The 17,427-nt window shown below is 42.4% G+C and overlaps 1 protein-coding gene across 1 annotated transcript in view; it reads right to left on the bottom strand.

The window, feature by feature from the left end:
* Positions 1-7,759: 7,759 nt before the first annotated feature.
* The window catches only part of LOC114049002 (dual oxidase 2-like), a 28,265-nt gene continuing 18,597 nt past the window's right edge, over positions 7,760-17,427 (bottom strand). Inside the window, exons 21-32 of the mRNA XM_027870182.1 lie at positions 16,340-16,432; positions 15,122-15,300; positions 13,948-14,178; positions 13,341-13,440; positions 12,376-12,425; positions 11,747-11,874; positions 11,350-11,503; positions 10,139-10,371; positions 9,674-9,832; positions 9,080-9,235; positions 8,778-8,906; positions 7,760-8,485 (exon numbers count right to left, since the gene is read on the bottom strand). Coding sequence (XP_027725983.1) covers positions 8,363-8,485; positions 8,778-8,906; positions 9,080-9,235; positions 9,674-9,832; positions 10,139-10,371; positions 11,350-11,503; positions 11,747-11,874; positions 12,376-12,425; positions 13,341-13,440; positions 13,948-14,178; positions 15,122-15,300; positions 16,340-16,432 — 1,735 coding nt within the window. The 3' untranslated portion in view covers positions 7,760-8,362. The remainder of the gene's footprint in view (positions 8,486-8,777; positions 8,907-9,079; positions 9,236-9,673; positions 9,833-10,138; positions 10,372-11,349; positions 11,504-11,746; positions 11,875-12,375; positions 12,426-13,340; positions 13,441-13,947; positions 14,179-15,121; positions 15,301-16,339; positions 16,433-17,427) is intronic.

The following is a 17,427-nucleotide window of genomic DNA, read 5'->3' as shown; positions in this document are numbered from 1 at the left end:
TAATCTAATCCTAAAAAACGATTGGATCAAACAACAAATCATAGAAATAATCAATAATTTCATTCAAGAGAATGATAATAATGAGACAACATACCAAAACTTATGGGATGCAGAAAAGCAGTTCTTAGGGGAAGTTTTATATCTCTAAATGCTTACATAAATAAAATAGAAAAAGAGGAGATAAATGAATTGGGCATACAACTAAAAAACTAGAAAAAGAACAAATTAAAAATCTTCAATTAAACACCAAATTAGAAATATTGAAAACCAAAGGAAAAATTAATAAAATTAAAATTAAGAAAACTATTGAACTAATAAATAAACAAAGAGCTGGATTTATGAAAAAACAATAAAAATGATAAACCTTTGGTTAATCTAATTAAAAAAAGAAAGAAGAAAACCAAATTACTAGTATCAAGAATGAAAAGGGTGAAGCTACCACCAAGGAAGAGGAAATCAAAACAACAATTAGGAATTATTTTGCCCAACTATATGCCAACAAATTTGACAATCTTAGTGAAATGGATACATATTTACAAAAATATCAATTGCCCAGATTAACAGAAGAGGAATTAAAATACTTAAATAACCCCATCTCAGAAAAAGGAATTGAACAAGCCATTGATGAACTCCCTAGGAAAAAATCTCCAGGGCCAGATGGATTTACATGCGAATTCTATCAAACATTTAAAGAACAATTAATTCCAATACTATACAGACTATATGGTAAAATAGGTGAGGAAGGAATCTTGCCAAATTCTTTTTATGATACAAATATGGTGCTGATACCTTAACCAGGAAGAGTCAAGACAGAGAAAGAAAATTATAGACCAATTTCTCTAATGAATATAGATGCAAAAATTTTAAACAAAATATTAGCAAATAGATTACAGCAACTTATCACAAGAATAATACACTATGACCAGGTAGGATTTATACCAGGAAACCAGGGCTGGTTCAATATAAGGAAAACTGTCAGCATAATTCATCATATCAACACCAAAACTAACAGAAACCACATGATCATCTCAACAGATGCAGAAAAAGCTTTTGACAAAATACAACACCCATTCCTATTTAAAACACTAGAGAGCATAGGTATAAATGGACTCTTCCTTAAAATAATAAATAGCATCTATCTAAAACCTTCAGCAAGCATAATATGTAATGGGGACAAGCTAGAAGCATTTCCAATAAGATCGGGGGTGAAACAAGGGTGTCCATTATCACCACTGTTAGCAATAAGAAAATAAAAAGACATTGAAGGTATTAGAATAGGCAAAGAAGAAACAAAGCTATCGCTCTCTGCAGATGACATGATGTTATTCTTAGAGAATCCCAGAGAATCAAGTAAAAAACTACTTGAAATAATAAACAACTTTAGCAAAGTTGCAGGCTATAAAATAAACCCACATAAATCATCGGCATTTCTATATATTACCAACAACGCCCAACAGCAAGAGATAGAAAGAGAAATTCCATTTAAACTTATTGTACACATCATAAAATATTTAGGAGTCTACCTCTCGAAACAAACCCAAGAACTCTATGAACACAATTACAAAACACTTTTCACGCAAATAAAGTCAGATCTAAATAATTGGAAAAACATCAGTTGCTCATGGGCTAATATAATAAAAATGACAATTCTACCTAAGCTAATTTACTTATTCAGTGCCATACCAATCAAACTACCAAAAAATTGTTCTATAGAGTTAGAAAAAATAATAGCAAGATTCATTTGGAAGAACAAATGGTCCAGAATATCAAGAGAACTAATGAAAAGAAATGCAGGGGAAGGTGGCCTAGCCATTCCAGATCTTAAATTGTATTATAAGGCAGCAATCATCAAAACTGCTTGGTACTGGCTAAGAAATAGAGTGGTAGATCAGTGGAATAGGTTAAATATGCAAGACACAGTAGTCAATGACTATAGTAATCTATTTTTTGATAAACCCAAAGACCCCAGCTTCTGGGATAAGAACCCACTCTTTGAAACAGACTGCTGGGAAAACTGGAAAAGAGTATGGCAGAAACTAGGCATAGACCAAAATCTTACACCATTTACCAAAATAAAGTCAAAATGGGTTCATGATTTAGATATAAAGGCTGATACTGTAAGCAAACTGGGAGAGCAAGGAATAGTTTATCTGTCAGATCTATGGAGAACAGAAGAATTCATGACCAAACAGGAGATAGAGAACATTACAAAAACAAAATAGATAATTTTGATTACATTAAATTGAAAAGTTTTTGCACAAACAAAGCCAATGCAACTAAGATTAGAAGGAAGGTAGAAAATTGGGAAAGAATTTTTACAACCAGTCTCTCTGATAAAGGCCTCATTTCTAAAATATATAGAGAATTAAGTCAAATTTATGAGAATACAAGCCATTCCCCAATTGATAAATGGTCAAAGGATATGAACAGACAGTGTTCAGATGAAGAAATTAAAACCATCTATAATCATATGAAAAAATTCTCTAAATCATTATTGATTAGAGAAATGCAAATAAAAACAACTCTGAGGTACCATATCACACCTATCAGAATGGCCAACAAGACAAAACAGGAAAATGATAAATGTTGGAGAAGATGTGGGAAAATTGGAACACTAATGCATTGTTGGTGGAGTTGTGAAATGACCCAACCATTTTGGAGAGCAATTTGAGAGCAATATGCCTGAAGGGCTATAAAAACGTGCATACCCTTTGACCCAGCAATAGCACTTCTAGGGCTATATCCCAAAGAGATCATACAAATGGGAAAAGGACCCACATGTACAAAAATATTCATAGCAACTCTTTTTGTGGTGGCAAAGCATTGGAAATTGAGGGGATGCCCATCAATTGGGGAATGGCTGAGCAAGTTTTGGTATATGAATGTGATGGAATACTATTGTGCTATAAGAAATGATGAGCAGGCTGACTTCAGAAAAACCTGGAAAGACTTGTATGGTCTGATGCTGAGTGAGTTGAGCAGAACCAAAACAACGTTGTACACAATAACAACCACGTTGTGTGATGACTAATATTGATAAACTTAACCCTTCCTGACAATACAAGGATCTAAAACATCTCCAGAGGCCTTGTGATGGAAAATGCTATCCACGTCCAAAGAAAGAACTATGGAAGTTGAATTGCTATTTTTTTTCTCTTCTGTTGAGTTTTGTTTCCTCTTTCTGATGGTTCCTCCTATTGGTTTTAATTTTTACTTACAACATCACTAATGTGAAATACATTTAATATGAATGTAAATGTATAGCGTATATCAGATTGTGTGCCGTATTGGGGAGGCTGGTGGGGAAGAAGGGGGAGAAAAATTTTGAACTCAAAAGCATATGGAAGTGATTATTGATAAATCAAAATAAATTAATAAAAAAAATCTATTCTCTTCCAAAAAAAAAAAGAAATTAAAGGACTAGATTGGAGGCTTGCTAATGGATGGGAGTGAGGAGAAGAAGGGATTGAGTGGCTGGAGTCAGAGCTAGAAATTTGAGTAAAAGGATTCCATTCACAATAATGTGAATTCAATTTAACAAATATTCATTGAGCACATATGAAATTTAAGGTAATGTTCTGCTTGCTGTAGGGAGATTGAAAAATGAATAAGATTTAGTCGTTGCCTTCAAGGAACTTAGAGTCCAGTATACAAATAAAGCAATAACTTAATAAGGCAAATAACCACAAAACAAGGCAGAATATGTTAAATACTATCAAAGAGGTAGAAACAAATATGCACTGGGGAGGGAGAGGTCACATCCAGTTGAGAAATCATGGAAAACATGAAGGAGGTTAACATTTGATCTGAACCTTGAAGGATGGATGGGATTTCAATAGGAAAGCATTTTAGAGAAAAGTGCTTCAAAATTTCAATAGATTCCTGTTCTCATTTTACAGATGAGAAAACTTGTGGAGTGTGTGAGCTGTTGAGGGAGGACTAGCAACTCTCCTGTGATGGCTTGCTGAGCCCTTTTCAAGGCTGCTCATCTACCTTTAGTGTCGACCTGTCAGACAGCTCTCACCTGTGGCTCTGATAAGCATGCACAGCAGCCACACCCTGCTAAAACTATCTTGGCAGACACAGCGCTAAACTAGATTGAGGAAAGCCAACTGGCCTCAAACCAGTTGGTGAATCTCCCATACCTGTAACCCTCTCTGTCCTCCAGTCTGACTAATGACCTCCCTGGCTTCCTTTATGTCCCAATTAAAATCTCATCTTCCACAGGAAGCCTTTCCCCAACTCTCTTTTTATTTGGGGAGGGGGCAATCAGAGTTAAGTGACTTGTCCAGGGTCACATAGTTGGTAAGTGTCTGAGGTCAGATTTGAACTCAGGTCCTCCTGACTCCAGGGCTGGCGGTACCAACCCCTCTTAATTCCAGTGCCTTCCCTCTGTTAATCGTTTGTGTGTGTGTGTGTGTGTGTGTGTGTGTGTGTGTGTCTGTATCTTGCTTTATATATTTATTTATTTATTTATTTATTTTCTTGCGTATATTTGTTTGCGGGCTGTCTCCCTCCCATTAGATTGTGAGCTCCTTGATAGCAAGAACTATCTTTTGCTTCTTTTTGTGTCCTTAGGGATTAGCACAGTGCCTGGTACACAGTAGGTGCTTGATAAGTGTTTATTGTGTGTGTGTATCTTGCTTCATGTATATAGATAGATATTTTATTATTTTGCATATATTTATTTGCATGTTGTCTCTCTCCCATTAGATTGTGAGCTCCTCGATAGCAGGGACTATCTTGCTTTTTGTTGTATCCCTGGTGATTAGCACAGTGCCTGGTACATAGTACGTGCTTAATAAGTGTTTATTGACTGATTGATTCCATCTCTAGATCTATAAGCCTATGAGATAATGCCTTTAATTCAATTAAGTAACAGGGATGCGCTGAAGACTTTTAGGACAGCAATGACATGAGCAAAGTGAGATTTTGGGAGATTCATCTGGGATGCAAACATAAACTAAATTAGAAGGAGTAGGGGAGACAGAAAATAGAGACCAAGTAGGAGATTTTTCTGATAGTGTAGGTAAGGGATAATGGGCATGAGAGCTAGGTGGTAGCGTGGGCATGGAGAGACAATAACAATACTTGACATATTTTGCAGTAAACTACTTTGCAGCATTTTGTGAATGTTTTCACATACAAATCCTGTTAGACCCACAATGGTTGGAGGGAGATAGACTAGGTATCACTACTACCATGTACAAAAATGAGAAAACAAGTTAAAAAAAATTATATGATTCACTTAAGACGACACAGCCCTCTACCAGCCACCTGTCTATGGCAGGGTCAGGAGAGGAGCCCAGTCTTCCTAATTTCTAGACCATTGATCTTCCAACTAAGTTAGAAAGTAGCTGGCTTGGAAAGATGGCCTGGGAGCAGCATCAGCATAGGCACACTAGGTTGGGCTAGTTCACCGACTAGAAATCTGGGGGCCCTCCTTGATGAAGCTTTCCATGATCTCCAGGACCCATGTAAAGTAGCTCAAAAGTTTTCATTGTGTTACATGAAGTGGTGGAAATGTCAAGGAACTGTGGTAAAAAGGAAGGATTTAGTAAGAAGAGCTGAGAAAGGAATGGAGTGAAAGGGGGAAGAAGGGGGGGTGGAGATGACTTCATGCACAACCCAAGCTGGGTCTCATTTTAGGGGTGCAGCCTCCATTCAGACCAATATAGACCAATGTGTCTTTAGCCATCACTGAGAGTTGGGCATATGAGAAACGACTAGAATTTCAACTGGAAAGATTCAGATTTGCTATATGAAAGAAAATCTCTGTACCTGTGAATTAGTGTTCTCTCCTGCAATAGATTTTAAGCTTTCTGAGGCACTGCTGTATGGATATTTGTTAGCAATGACGGATGTGTAAACTATGTATGCAGATTTTATTGCTTCGGGAAGAATCGGTAGAAGCAATGCCGTCCACGATACCGTCGTAACTTCTTCAACACCACTGATGTCTCCATTAAGCTATCCGACCTTGATATCAACAAGCCTGAAGGAGAAGGAGATGGGCAGGCAGATAAACCCACCGGAGCAAACTGAGGAGAACCCCTGGGGAGTGCCCAAGCAAGATCACTAATGTCTCCCCCGGCCCTGCAGACACAGCTTGCTGACGTTCTCACCCTTCAAGGCTTGACTGGAATGCATGTGTTTCCATAAGTAAAAAGGGAGGAAAGGTAAAATGGCTGTTCTGCATTGCTGACAACTGCTCATCGTCCTCGCAAAAATGGGGACACAGGCTAAAGCAGCTGCGGACAGACTTTTCTCTACCTCTGTCATTAGCCGTGGTTGAATCGGCATGGCTAAGCTTGGGACATCTCCACCAGATGGATCTTTTCACCTGATCCTATGATGAAATGCTTGTAGGGAGTGGCACAAACAGGTGATGATTCTTCCTGTAGCAAAATGGCCCTGCATGATGTCAGGGGATTTAAATGTGTTTATTTGCAGAGGGTTAAAGTGATCCTCAAAACTTAAAAAAAAAACCAAAAAACTCTGGCCAAAGTATTCTCCCAGTAGAAAAAGAATCATAAAGAAAGCACTGTTTTTAGAACCATGTATTTGTGTTTTACAGCTGTTATTTACAATGTTTTTGTATTATATGATTTAGATGCTCAACACTGCCCCCTCCTTGCTTATGGAGAAAAAAAAGATTTTATGTTAACTGAATTCTTCTACCACTTATTTTTGAAAAGACTTTCTCTCTCTCTCTCTGTCTCTCTCTCTCTCTCCTACCCCTTTCACCTCATACACTCCCTCCTTTTTTAATTCCCCACCAGTATAACGTGGTGGTGTACACATGGTGGATTAAAATGTCACCTCCTAAACTGATTGGGCTTAATGCTAACTCATCAACACTTTGTTGTATATTTACATTGTTACACAGGCCTCCTTAGTGCTTCATTAATATTATCTTAAAATGCAATGTATGTGGTGCCCCTGTCATATTTGAAATAGCCACTTTGCCTGTCCCTTGCTAGCTGTTTCTTCAGGAATTGGGAATCAATATGTCAGTTCATCTTTTTCTTCCAGGTTTGGGAGCTTTTAGAACTTGATTTTTTTTTATCACTTTTAAACTTTTGAGAGGGAAAAAGAGAGGGGGAAAAAGTCATTCCAAGAATTAGAAATGTGTCTTTCTGGAGGACCTAATTTTTTGTTGCTAAAGTGTAGATTTGTGCTACTGCTTTGATTTTTGGGGGAAAATCCATCTCCCAGTGAATGGATGAAAAAAAGTGAAGAAATGATCCCATCATAATCATGTGGACACTAATCACATAAGTAAAGCCCTGCTGATTGGGGTTTGTTTGTTTATTTTTTTTCTTTTTGGTTTCATTTTGATTTTTAAATTGTTAAGATAAACTGGTGTCTTTTTTTCAGGCCTTAATGGCTCCAGATGTTATTATGCACTTTTTAATGTTTGTAAACTTTTACTAGTAACTAGTGTGATTGCTTTCTGGTATGTAATAATCATCATTACTGAGTTAACAAAACTTCTTTGATACTGTTTATGGCCCTGCTGTGTTTCTACAATACAGATCATGGTGCTTGTCATGGAAGTTTTCTGTGAGATGAGTAACCTTTCTGGTCAGTATTATACAATCATCTATTAGTGGTAATAAGTAATCAGCAGTATGATTCTGGTTCATAAATGACTAGAAAAAATGACAGGCAACTGGAGGTACTGTATCAATAAAAAAATCTATTTAACCTTTAAAAAAAAAAAGAGAGGAGCTGAGAAAGAGTCAAGTAACGCAAAGCCTAAAGTAAGCACCTGAGGAGGCAGCTTGGGGTAAAGGAGAGAGAGCTAATCTTGGAGCCACTAAGACCTGAATCCAAGTCCTGACTCTGACACTGGCCTATGTGTCAAAAACCAAAGCAGTCCCTGCCCTCAAGGAGCTTACATTCTAATGGAGGAAAATAACATATATAGGGGAATGGTAGATAGGGAGGAGTGTCTGGGTTAGGGAAGTCAGGAATGGTGAGTGGAGTCATAGGGCAACTAATTGACTCATCCTTTCTAGGAATGATAATGTTAATTTTACCTCTCCCAGAGGAAAAGAGAGAGCAGTAATGGGGAAGGGCTAGGGAAGAGGGTGCCATATGTGTGCACTGATGGTGTGAAGATAGCCTAGAAGCAGAGAGGGTCTGGGGCAGGCTAGTTATGTTGAATGTTCACTGATCAGATGCCCAGGTGGCTCAGGGTGGGAGCTAGAGCTGAAGCTCCGGGTTTTCAGGGGAGGCTGGAACACAATAATATGGCATGAAGATAGTCTAGATATACATAGCAGCATGGTGAGGTTAGGGCTAGGGCTTTCCTTCATGAAGCGTTGCACCATTTCCAGGAGCCAAATGGAGCTGGTCAGAAGTTCTCATAATGGTGTATGAAGTGAGCCTGGTCCTGTCGGTTGATGAGTTGACAGGCTTTTTCCACGTTCTTGGTCATGCCAGGGGGACCACAGCTGAACACCCCAATCTTCTGCACCTGGGGGTGATTTGGAAGTGAAAGAGACCCACAGGCTTAGGGTTGCAGACTCCCCAGGGAGGAAATGGTTTCCCAGGGTTGATACTATAGTGCAGAGTGAATAGGACCCTGACCCTAGACTTAGAAGTTCTAGTGGGGTGAAGGTGGAGGGTAATGATAGGAATTCCAAACTGGAGACTTCACCCTACACAAATGGGAGCCAAGAAATCTCTATCTGTCTGATGACCATTCAAAGGTGGGGATAGAATGGAGTTTGCCTCCAGGGTTTCAGAGCATGGAGCTAGGGACTCACCTCTGGGTGGACCTCCTGCAGGGAGCTGAAGAAGGGGCCAAAGGGGGGCCGACCAAAGTGGGTGATGGAGCGTAGGCCGGTGAAGAGGCTCCGGTTCAGCACCTTCTGGAAGTGCCGCTCACAGATGTACTAAGAGAAGGAAGGGAGAAACTCAGGCTACACCCAAAGATGGAGCACAGAACCCAAGAAAAAGATGCTGAGGTTGGGCTGAAAAGCAAAGAGTCAGGGTAGGGGAGAGGGATAGAAAAGGAAGCTGGGCCAGAGTCAGGGCTGTGCAGATTGGAACCCCAGCCAGCCCTCACCAACATGGTGGTCCTAAGGTCAAACTTCTCAGCCAGCTGGGTGATGTAGATGTGCACAGACACCAGGTCCTGCCGGTCATTCTCCTCCACCTCCCGGATGATGTCTGCCAGCCACTCAAACTGCCTTTGGGTCCTCGTCACCCAGATGAAGTAGATCTTGGGACACCAAGGTCATGCTCAGGTGATGAATTTGCCACCCAAGGGGATCCCAAGACTAGGCTGCCCCTAATTAGCACCCATGACATCTCTCTCAGGCTCCCCACCAGCCTCCCACAGCGAAAGAGTGAGGCAGGAGGTACCTAGCCAGTAGACGTCAGCAGCAGAGAAACTCTGGGCTGTATATCCCCTCCTTTTCCCCTTGGGGCTTTCTCCTTACTACCCCAATTGAAGGTAAACTCCTTGAGTTTTTTAGTCTTTACGTCCCAAGGAGAGTGCCTGGTACATTGTTAGTGTTTTAAAAATGTTTGTTGAATTGAATTGAAAACTGTAAATTTGCCATGATTGACCAAAGCAGCTACATGTCACCCCAAAACAATATGGCAGAATAATTCTCTCTCTCCTCCTGCCTAGGTGGGACTAGGGAGAGACTCTCACCTTCTTGCAAAGCAGTTGGCTATTCACTGATGACTTGAAGACCAGGTCTTTGAGGATGGAGGCAAAGGGGGTTACTCCAATGCCCCCACCCACCAGCACAGACACCTCAAACTTATGCCACTCTTGATGGCCTTCTCCAAATGGGCCATCCAGGTACAGCTGCCAGGAGGAAGAGGGAGATAAGAAAATTCTGTCTACCCAACCTGCCAGTGAGGCCAGAAATGGGAAAGTGAAAAGGAAGGGGAAGAGAAGACTTAATGTGGGAGTCAATAAGGGCTGGCTTCTAAGAGCACCCCTGTTTCCTCTTTGCCCAACTCAGGACATGCACTATCTTACAACATCTGAAAGTAACAGCTAGAAGTAATCTTTGGGGAATCTGGTACCATTATACCCAGGGTATGCTCAAGGGATCCCGATATTATTTGGCATTTCTGGCCCCCAGAGTCAGGGAGGAGAGGGAGATACCTTAGGATATAATGGAGAGCTGTCGCTTGGTGGAAGTGAGTAGATCTCTCTAAGTCGCGTAGTCCAGGGTCCCACAGCTCTGATGTGCAGACTGAGTGTGTCCTCATGGGGCGCAGAGGTGAGTGTGAAAGGATGGTATTCTGTGGTACCCAGGGACAAACTGGCAATACGTACCCATTGCCCTGATTTGTACTCAAAGCCCTGGGGCCGCTGGAACTGCAGGTAGGTCACACCTGGTAGGAAAGGGAACAGGAAAGAGGACACAGGTTAATACAATCCAACAAACATTGATCAAAGATCTATTATGAACAAGATCAGAAGGCATCCTTAGGAATTCCTCTCATAGATGAATGCTGGCAGTAATCCTTTCCCATTCCTACAACCCATGAGGTTCCTGAGGAGCCAGAGAAATGTCAGGGCAAGAATTGGGAAGTAGGCAGCCATGTTGAGCCGAGGTCACTGGCTCACCCTTTCCTGATTCAATTGACTAATCAACAAATATTTAATTACCTTCTATGTGCCGAGCCCTGTGTGAGGCACTATGAGATACAAAGGCAAAACAGTCCCTTGCCTGGAGGAGCTTACATGTAACAGCATGACCCAAGAGCCCAGCTACTTGACCAATTCCAGAGCTCCTATGCTCCGTGTTCTATCTCTCAGTTCCTCCTCCCACTAGGGTTTATCTCAGACACCAGAGCCTTTTGGTTCTAGATGCTGAGGCCGAGGTACTAGGGCTTGGGGAATCCCAGACTCCTGAGAGGTTGTTGGAGTTTTCTCTGGATCATCTCATCATTTTGTCTATTACCCTACATATGTGTGTGGAGGGGTGGAGGCGATGAAAGGAGGAAAAAAGTGGCCCTGCGTTGTCCCTTTCCTCATAATATATCTTATACGTACCTAGTTATTTCCACCTTGTCTCCCCTATTAAGCTCTTTAAGGGCAGGATTGTTTTTTGCCTTTCTTTGTATCAGACACCTAAGTCTTTACGTTTCCTCGTCTTCTCCACAAGTTAGTTGTCTATCATTTATCAATTTGTCAATTATCTTTCCCCGTCAGAAATTTAAGCCCAATTCCAATAGTGTTTCTACAGGAGACACTCTTCAGGAATGGTGCAGGAGTGAAGGTTGTCTCACAGGGCTCTGTGAATCCATAGGATCTCGATCCCATGGTCCTCCAGCAGTTGGTTTTTATGCCCAGGCAGAGCCCCATACCTGAGGGCAGGAGCTCAGCCTTCAGCACACTGATCTCCACCTTCTTCCGGCTCAAGCTCATCAACTTGTCCCCACAATAGATAATAGCTGGAACCAGGAAGTAAAGGTAGAAACTGGGCAACTGGATCAGGGCAAAACTTCCATGGATGATGAGCTGGAAAAAAAAGCCCATTGGTGAGCTCAGACCCACTGGTATCCCCTGGCTCTGTCCTCTCTCAAGTCTCACCCCTGCCAGGTTGGGTCAAGGCCGATTTCAAGCATGAGGACTGCTGAGTCTAGACTAAGTTTCCACTATGCCCAGAAACTGGAGGTAGCAGATCCCTTTGTCTATTCTCTCCTCCTTTCGGGATACTCATTTCTTTCTCTGATGCCCTGCCTCAATCATGTCACCCCTCACCAGGATGTAGAGCACGATGTAGAGATGATGGGTCAGCCAGAAGGCTTGGAAACTGCGTTGGCGAAAGCGATGGGAGGCGAAGACGTACATGATAGCCAGGACAGCTAGTAGAAGCACTCCTGACATGCCTAGGGAAGTGGAAGGGATGGGTTAGTGGGGGTCAATCCATGGGAGGGAACTTGACCTTACCTCTGTGACTGAGCCTCCATTATTTTGTCCTACTTCAAGTTTAGAGAGAGCCCTCTCCCCCAGGAAATACACTGTCAGCTAGCTTATTCCTCCCAAGGTCCCAGAGCATACTCTGCACAGATAGCCAAATGGACCCTGGGTAGGTCTAGTCTTCAGTCAGCCTGCTTCCACGGAGATGAACAAGTGAGTTTGTGTCCCAAAAAGGAAGGATAGACATTTGAGGATCTCATTAGCTTTCTCCCTTACCATTGCAGACAGGTATACAAACACCAAGAAACACAAGGAGAAAAGAAAACCAGAGAATCACAGAATGTTGAGCTTGAAAAAGATTGTAGAAGTCTACTAGTTCAACCCACTCACTTTACAAATAGTGAAACTGAGGTTCACACGTCTCCCTACCACCTCCTGTTATCAACTCCCTATACCACCCTTCTCCTTACCTGGGACACTCTCAAAGAACCACCAATAGTACGTATGAGGCAGCTGGGACCTGATGGATAAAGAGAGACTGAGCCTCAAATCGTGGAGAGTATTGGCCTCATCCAGCAGAAGGGCTCAGGTCTAGTCATTGCTTCATGAAGTGCCTCCTTCTCCTCAACTCCAAGTACTAAAGCCTGGCTAAACCTCTCATAATGGTGTATGAATGGTGTATACAAAAACCAAAGCAGTCCCTGCCCTCAAGGAGCTTACATTCTAATGGGAGAAAATAACATATATAGGGGAATGGTGGACAGGAAAGGGTGTCTGGGTTAGGGAAGTCAGAAATGGTGAGTGGAGCCATAGGGCAACTGCATCTGCCACAAAGGACTGCCCTTCCCTAGCCTAGAAAGATGCCCATCTCTTCAGGGAAAGAGATAGTGCCTCAACATTCTCTCTCTCTCCCTCCCTCCCCTCCCCCAGACCATTTGCATACCCTACAAGTGGCTTAGAGAGAGAGGGATGGAGTGGAGGGATAATAGGATCAAGTGTGATTGGCCCTACCCCCTAGCTGGTCCAGGTTGAGTGCTGGGGCAGCTCTGTTTAAGAAGAGGCGATAAACTGAAAAGGCTAGACAAACCTGCCAAGCTCCCATGGCTTTCATCTTCTGGTTCCAAAGAGAACCAAAGGAGGGACCTAACTCTGCTCCACAAAAAAACCATTGCTAGCCACTCAGCCCAAAGAGACACAGTTGCTTCTACTTGAAGCAAGAAGTAGTCCCATTGAGTTACTCCTCAAAGGCTTCTTGCCACATTCCCCCAGGGCCCCAGTGACCTCCACAAAGCTGGTTGGACAAGTAAGTAGAGATTCTAGGGCCATTTCTGTTCTCTATCTCCCACCTCCAGAAACTATCAAGAGTACAAGTTATCTCATGGCCCCCTATGGTAATTCCCATTTGACCCTGGGATTTGTCTGTATCTGTACTGACCCGTCATTCACAACGACATGTGGGAAGATGCAGGAGAGCACACTGAGTGGACTGACTGAGAAGATGTAGACGTTTACCACGTGGCCGCAACTGTGCAGGACTGTGAAAGACAGACATAGGGTCACTCTCATATAGAGACATAGGAGGAGAAATGAGACTGAAAAAGTGAAAGAAAGGTACAGCCAGAGAAATAGGAAGACTAAGACAGAAAGAGAGATAGAGAGAGAGAGATATATACAGTAGAGACAGTGGGGAGTAGTAAATAGAGCATTGGTCTTCGTCAGGAAGATCTGGGTTCAAATCCAACCTCAGACACTTACTAGCTGAGTGACTTGGGCATCACTTAACCTTTCTATGCCTCAGTTTCTTCATCTGTAAAATAATGTTGTTGGCTTCAGTGGCTTCTAAGATCATTTCTAGCTCTAAATCTGTAATCCTAAAAAATTCTATGATCTTTTCTCTTTGAGGCTGGCTCCAAGCTAAACACCAAAGTCATCTCAACTTGAGGCAACTTGGGTACCACTTTCCAATCAGAGGCTTGAATGGGGAGTGAAGGAAGAAGAAGGAATGGGGGGGGAGGGTCTGAATGCTTTCATGGGTTACTTACTAGCTAGGATGACAGCTGCCATGGCGATCCAACGGTGGAAGTCCACCGCAGCATCAAAGGGCACGTAGCGATTGATGAAGGTCTCCCGTAAGAAGGTGATGAGGTTGCGGCACATGGTGAGCAGGATGTAGGAGAACATGAAGGAGACACTGGCTGCCGTGCCCCGGGACAAGATGATGCCCACGAGTGTAGTCTGTGAGATGCCCGTGCTTGGTGAGGCAAAGGCATAATCTGAGGGAAAGAGTAGAAGCAGCATTGGAGTGGGAGCATCTGTGTCAAGGCCTTTGGGGTGCAAATCATAGGAGCCCAGAAACATGGGGCTTCTTGGAGGACAGAACTCTGGGATCATAACATCATAGATTTGAAAGGAATTACAGCGAAAGCAAGACTCTTGGGTTTGATTTAGAGTGACATTCCTAAAGATCTAGGTCTGATGATGACACTCTCTTGTTCAAGAAGCCTCAGGGGCCATCTTTGATTCTGAGATCACATCCAAACGTCTCCGTTTGGCATTTACAGCCTTCCACAATCTGATTCCATCCTCCCTTCCCAGTCTTGTTTCCCATCACTCTTCTTCAGACATTCTCTGTACCCACCAAACTAAACTACTGGCTGTTCCTCACACCCAATACTCCATTTTCTCACTCCAAGCTCTCCCCCATGCCTGAAATGTATTCCCCACCTCCCTCACCTCTGCCTCTCAGAATCCCTAATTACCTTCAAAGCTCTGCTCAGATACCACCTCCTCCATGTGATCTTTCTTATTCTTTTAGCTGCTAGTGCCTCTCCTTCCCCCACTCAGAAAAAACTACCCTGTATTTGTGTGATTTTAATAAATATATATATATACATATATACACACACATATGTATGTATATTTGTATATACTTAACTGTGTACATACTGTTTCCTCAGAATGTAAAATCCTTGAGGGCCGGGAACGTTTCATTTTTATGTTTGGATCTCTAGGACCTAGCTTAGTGCTTAGTCTACTAGGTATTTAATAAATGCTTACTGACTGATTCCTATTTGACTGTGTCAGATTAAATGGATTGGAGGGCTCTTATTTCTCTCCGTAGTGCCTTATTCTCATGGAGAGACTCTTTTTCTTGGATCAGGGCTGCTGCCAATTCCTTCTCCCCTCCCCCAATGTCCAGACCCCGGGGAAACTTACAGTAAGCCTGCATGGTAAACACCCCAGCAGAGATGGCAGAGAAGATAGCCACGCAGACGATATGTCGACGATAGTTCTCCACAAAGCGCTTGAACTGCTGGAGCTTCTGAGAGAGTTTACCTCTTTGAAGTTTTTCCCTCTGGGCCTCTGTATATAGCCGTGGAGTATAAGTGTGTGCCCTAGGAGAACGATAATCAGTCAATCAACCAATTCCTAGGCAAAAAATGATTCGAAGACCAAAATAAAACAGGCCCTTCCTTCAAGGAGCTTACAATGTATCCGGGGAGACAACATTTACATATGGAAGTAAATATAAAATAAATTCTTTGTTAGAAAGGTTAACTCTCTGGGAAGTGGTAGGAATGGGGAAAATCTGGCAGGTATAAAAATAAAAGATATCAATTAAAATGTTCTTAAAAGTAAATATATAAAATAAACACAAGATATTTTGAGGGCAAAGGGAATGCACTAGCAGTTGAAGGGAGATCAGGAAAGGCCTCATATAGGAGGTAGTGCTTGAACTGAGCTTTGAAAGACACTTAGGATTCCTAGAAGCAAAGAGAGATGAGGAGGAAGAACCCTCCAGGCATGGAGACCTCTTTCCCCCACCTCTACCTCCAAGGCAGGGAAAACATGACATAACCCCGTAAATGGGAAGGAGGCTGCCCTGATCTCATACTAACTCCACTTTCACTTTGTTTCCTGTGCGCATCAACTTGAGGAGAGGTTTTCAGGGACTGAGGGAAGGTTAAAGCAAGGAGAAAAGTTTCAGCTTAATTTTTTCAGGCTGGCTGCTATCTTTCTATCTCCCAGTATACCGCAAGCCCCCACCCCATTCTACAGGTTACTCCATCTAGTTTCAGATCCTTAGTCCTTTCTTTGCTCATCTACTTAAAATATCCAGGAGACAGGTGACTTTCCTAGCATCCCTCCCTTTCTCTTCTCCACATGCACATGCTCCTTGACACTACTCCCTTTCCCAAAGATTTGGGAGCCTAGGCATTCCTTGATCCGAGAATTGACATTGTAACTGACTTTTGAGATGGATGCCTTTGGAAGTATTTGGTTAGGAGAGGCCATCTCAAAAGCTGGTTACAACAGAAAAATTAGAGTTTAGGTAGTCACTTGACCCCTTTCCTGGGGATCAATCCCCAAAGAGAGGGGTCAGGTCTCAGAGGCTCATGAGCTCTGTCTCCAGCTGAAGGTTCCAAGACTTACTTCTTGCCAAATCTCTTCCTCATACCAGCGCTGCCAGGCTCTGAGGTCTCTGAGGTCTCTGAGGACAGAATCTCAACTCCATTGGAGTAAATGCTGTGAAAAGAGCAAAAGGGTATATTTTCTTTGTTTGCATTTAAGAGACCCCAGCAAAAAAAAAAAAAAAAAAAAGAGAGAGGAACCCCAGTGGATTAGGGTAGAGGTACAGGGAGGAGGAGGAGGGATAATCTTTCATCAGCATCTCTTTGCAGAAATTAGGAAATGAGACAGATAGTATATAAATAAATTAAGAACCCTGCTCCTTTTCCCTCTGATAGTCCCCTTCATTTTTTTGGTCCTACAATAGTGAAAGGGAGAGAAATCTAACATCCTGAAGGGAGGGGCAGCTAGGTTGTGCAGTGGATAGAGCACCAGCCTTGGAGTCAGGAGGACCTGAGTTTAAATCTGGCCTCAGATACTTACTAGCTGTGTGACTCTGGGCAAGTCACTTCACCCCGATTTCCTCCAACAGAGAAAGAGAGAGAGAGAGAGAGAGAGAGAGAGAGAGAGAGAGAGAGAGACTGGGGGGAATGGGAGTGGTATGCTGGAAAATATTTCACAACCAGTTCTCCAGGGAAAAATTGTAGCGTTTAACTTTAAACTACATTGATCTTTCTCTATCCCTTTCCTTGGTCTAAACAATCAACAAAACAATAAACCAAGCCCTGATTTGTAGTTTGCTGATTTCCTCTGTGTAAATGCTCATATTGAACATTTAACAATTGGCTCTCAGTGTCAGTTAGAGCTGGCTCCAGCACATCCCTGGCAGATGAGTGAGGATGGAAGCAGACAGCCTTGCATTTAGACCTGGAAACAGTATGGAGTAATGAAAAGAGTTCTAGGCTTAGATTCTTAAAATCTAACTACTGTTCAGATTCTTATAATCTAGCCAACAGCTCACTAACATTCAGACTCCTTAAGAGTCTGCCCAATATGATGGATGTTCTAATAAACCTTGTCTTTGGCTGAAAGAAGGCTTGGGTAGAATTATTTCGGGCAGGCCCAGCGTGTTGTGATTTTGGGGTCCCACTCAACATTTTGGTGGTCCGTAC

This window comes from Vombatus ursinus, unplaced genomic scaffold, assembly GCF_900497805.2.
Source record: "Vombatus ursinus unplaced genomic scaffold, bare-nosed wombat genome assembly UNPS02014794.1, whole genome shotgun sequence".
Lineage (NCBI taxonomy): Eukaryota > Metazoa > Chordata > Mammalia > Diprotodontia > Vombatidae > Vombatus > Vombatus ursinus.
This window is presented reverse-complemented; position numbering and strand designations above follow the sequence as displayed.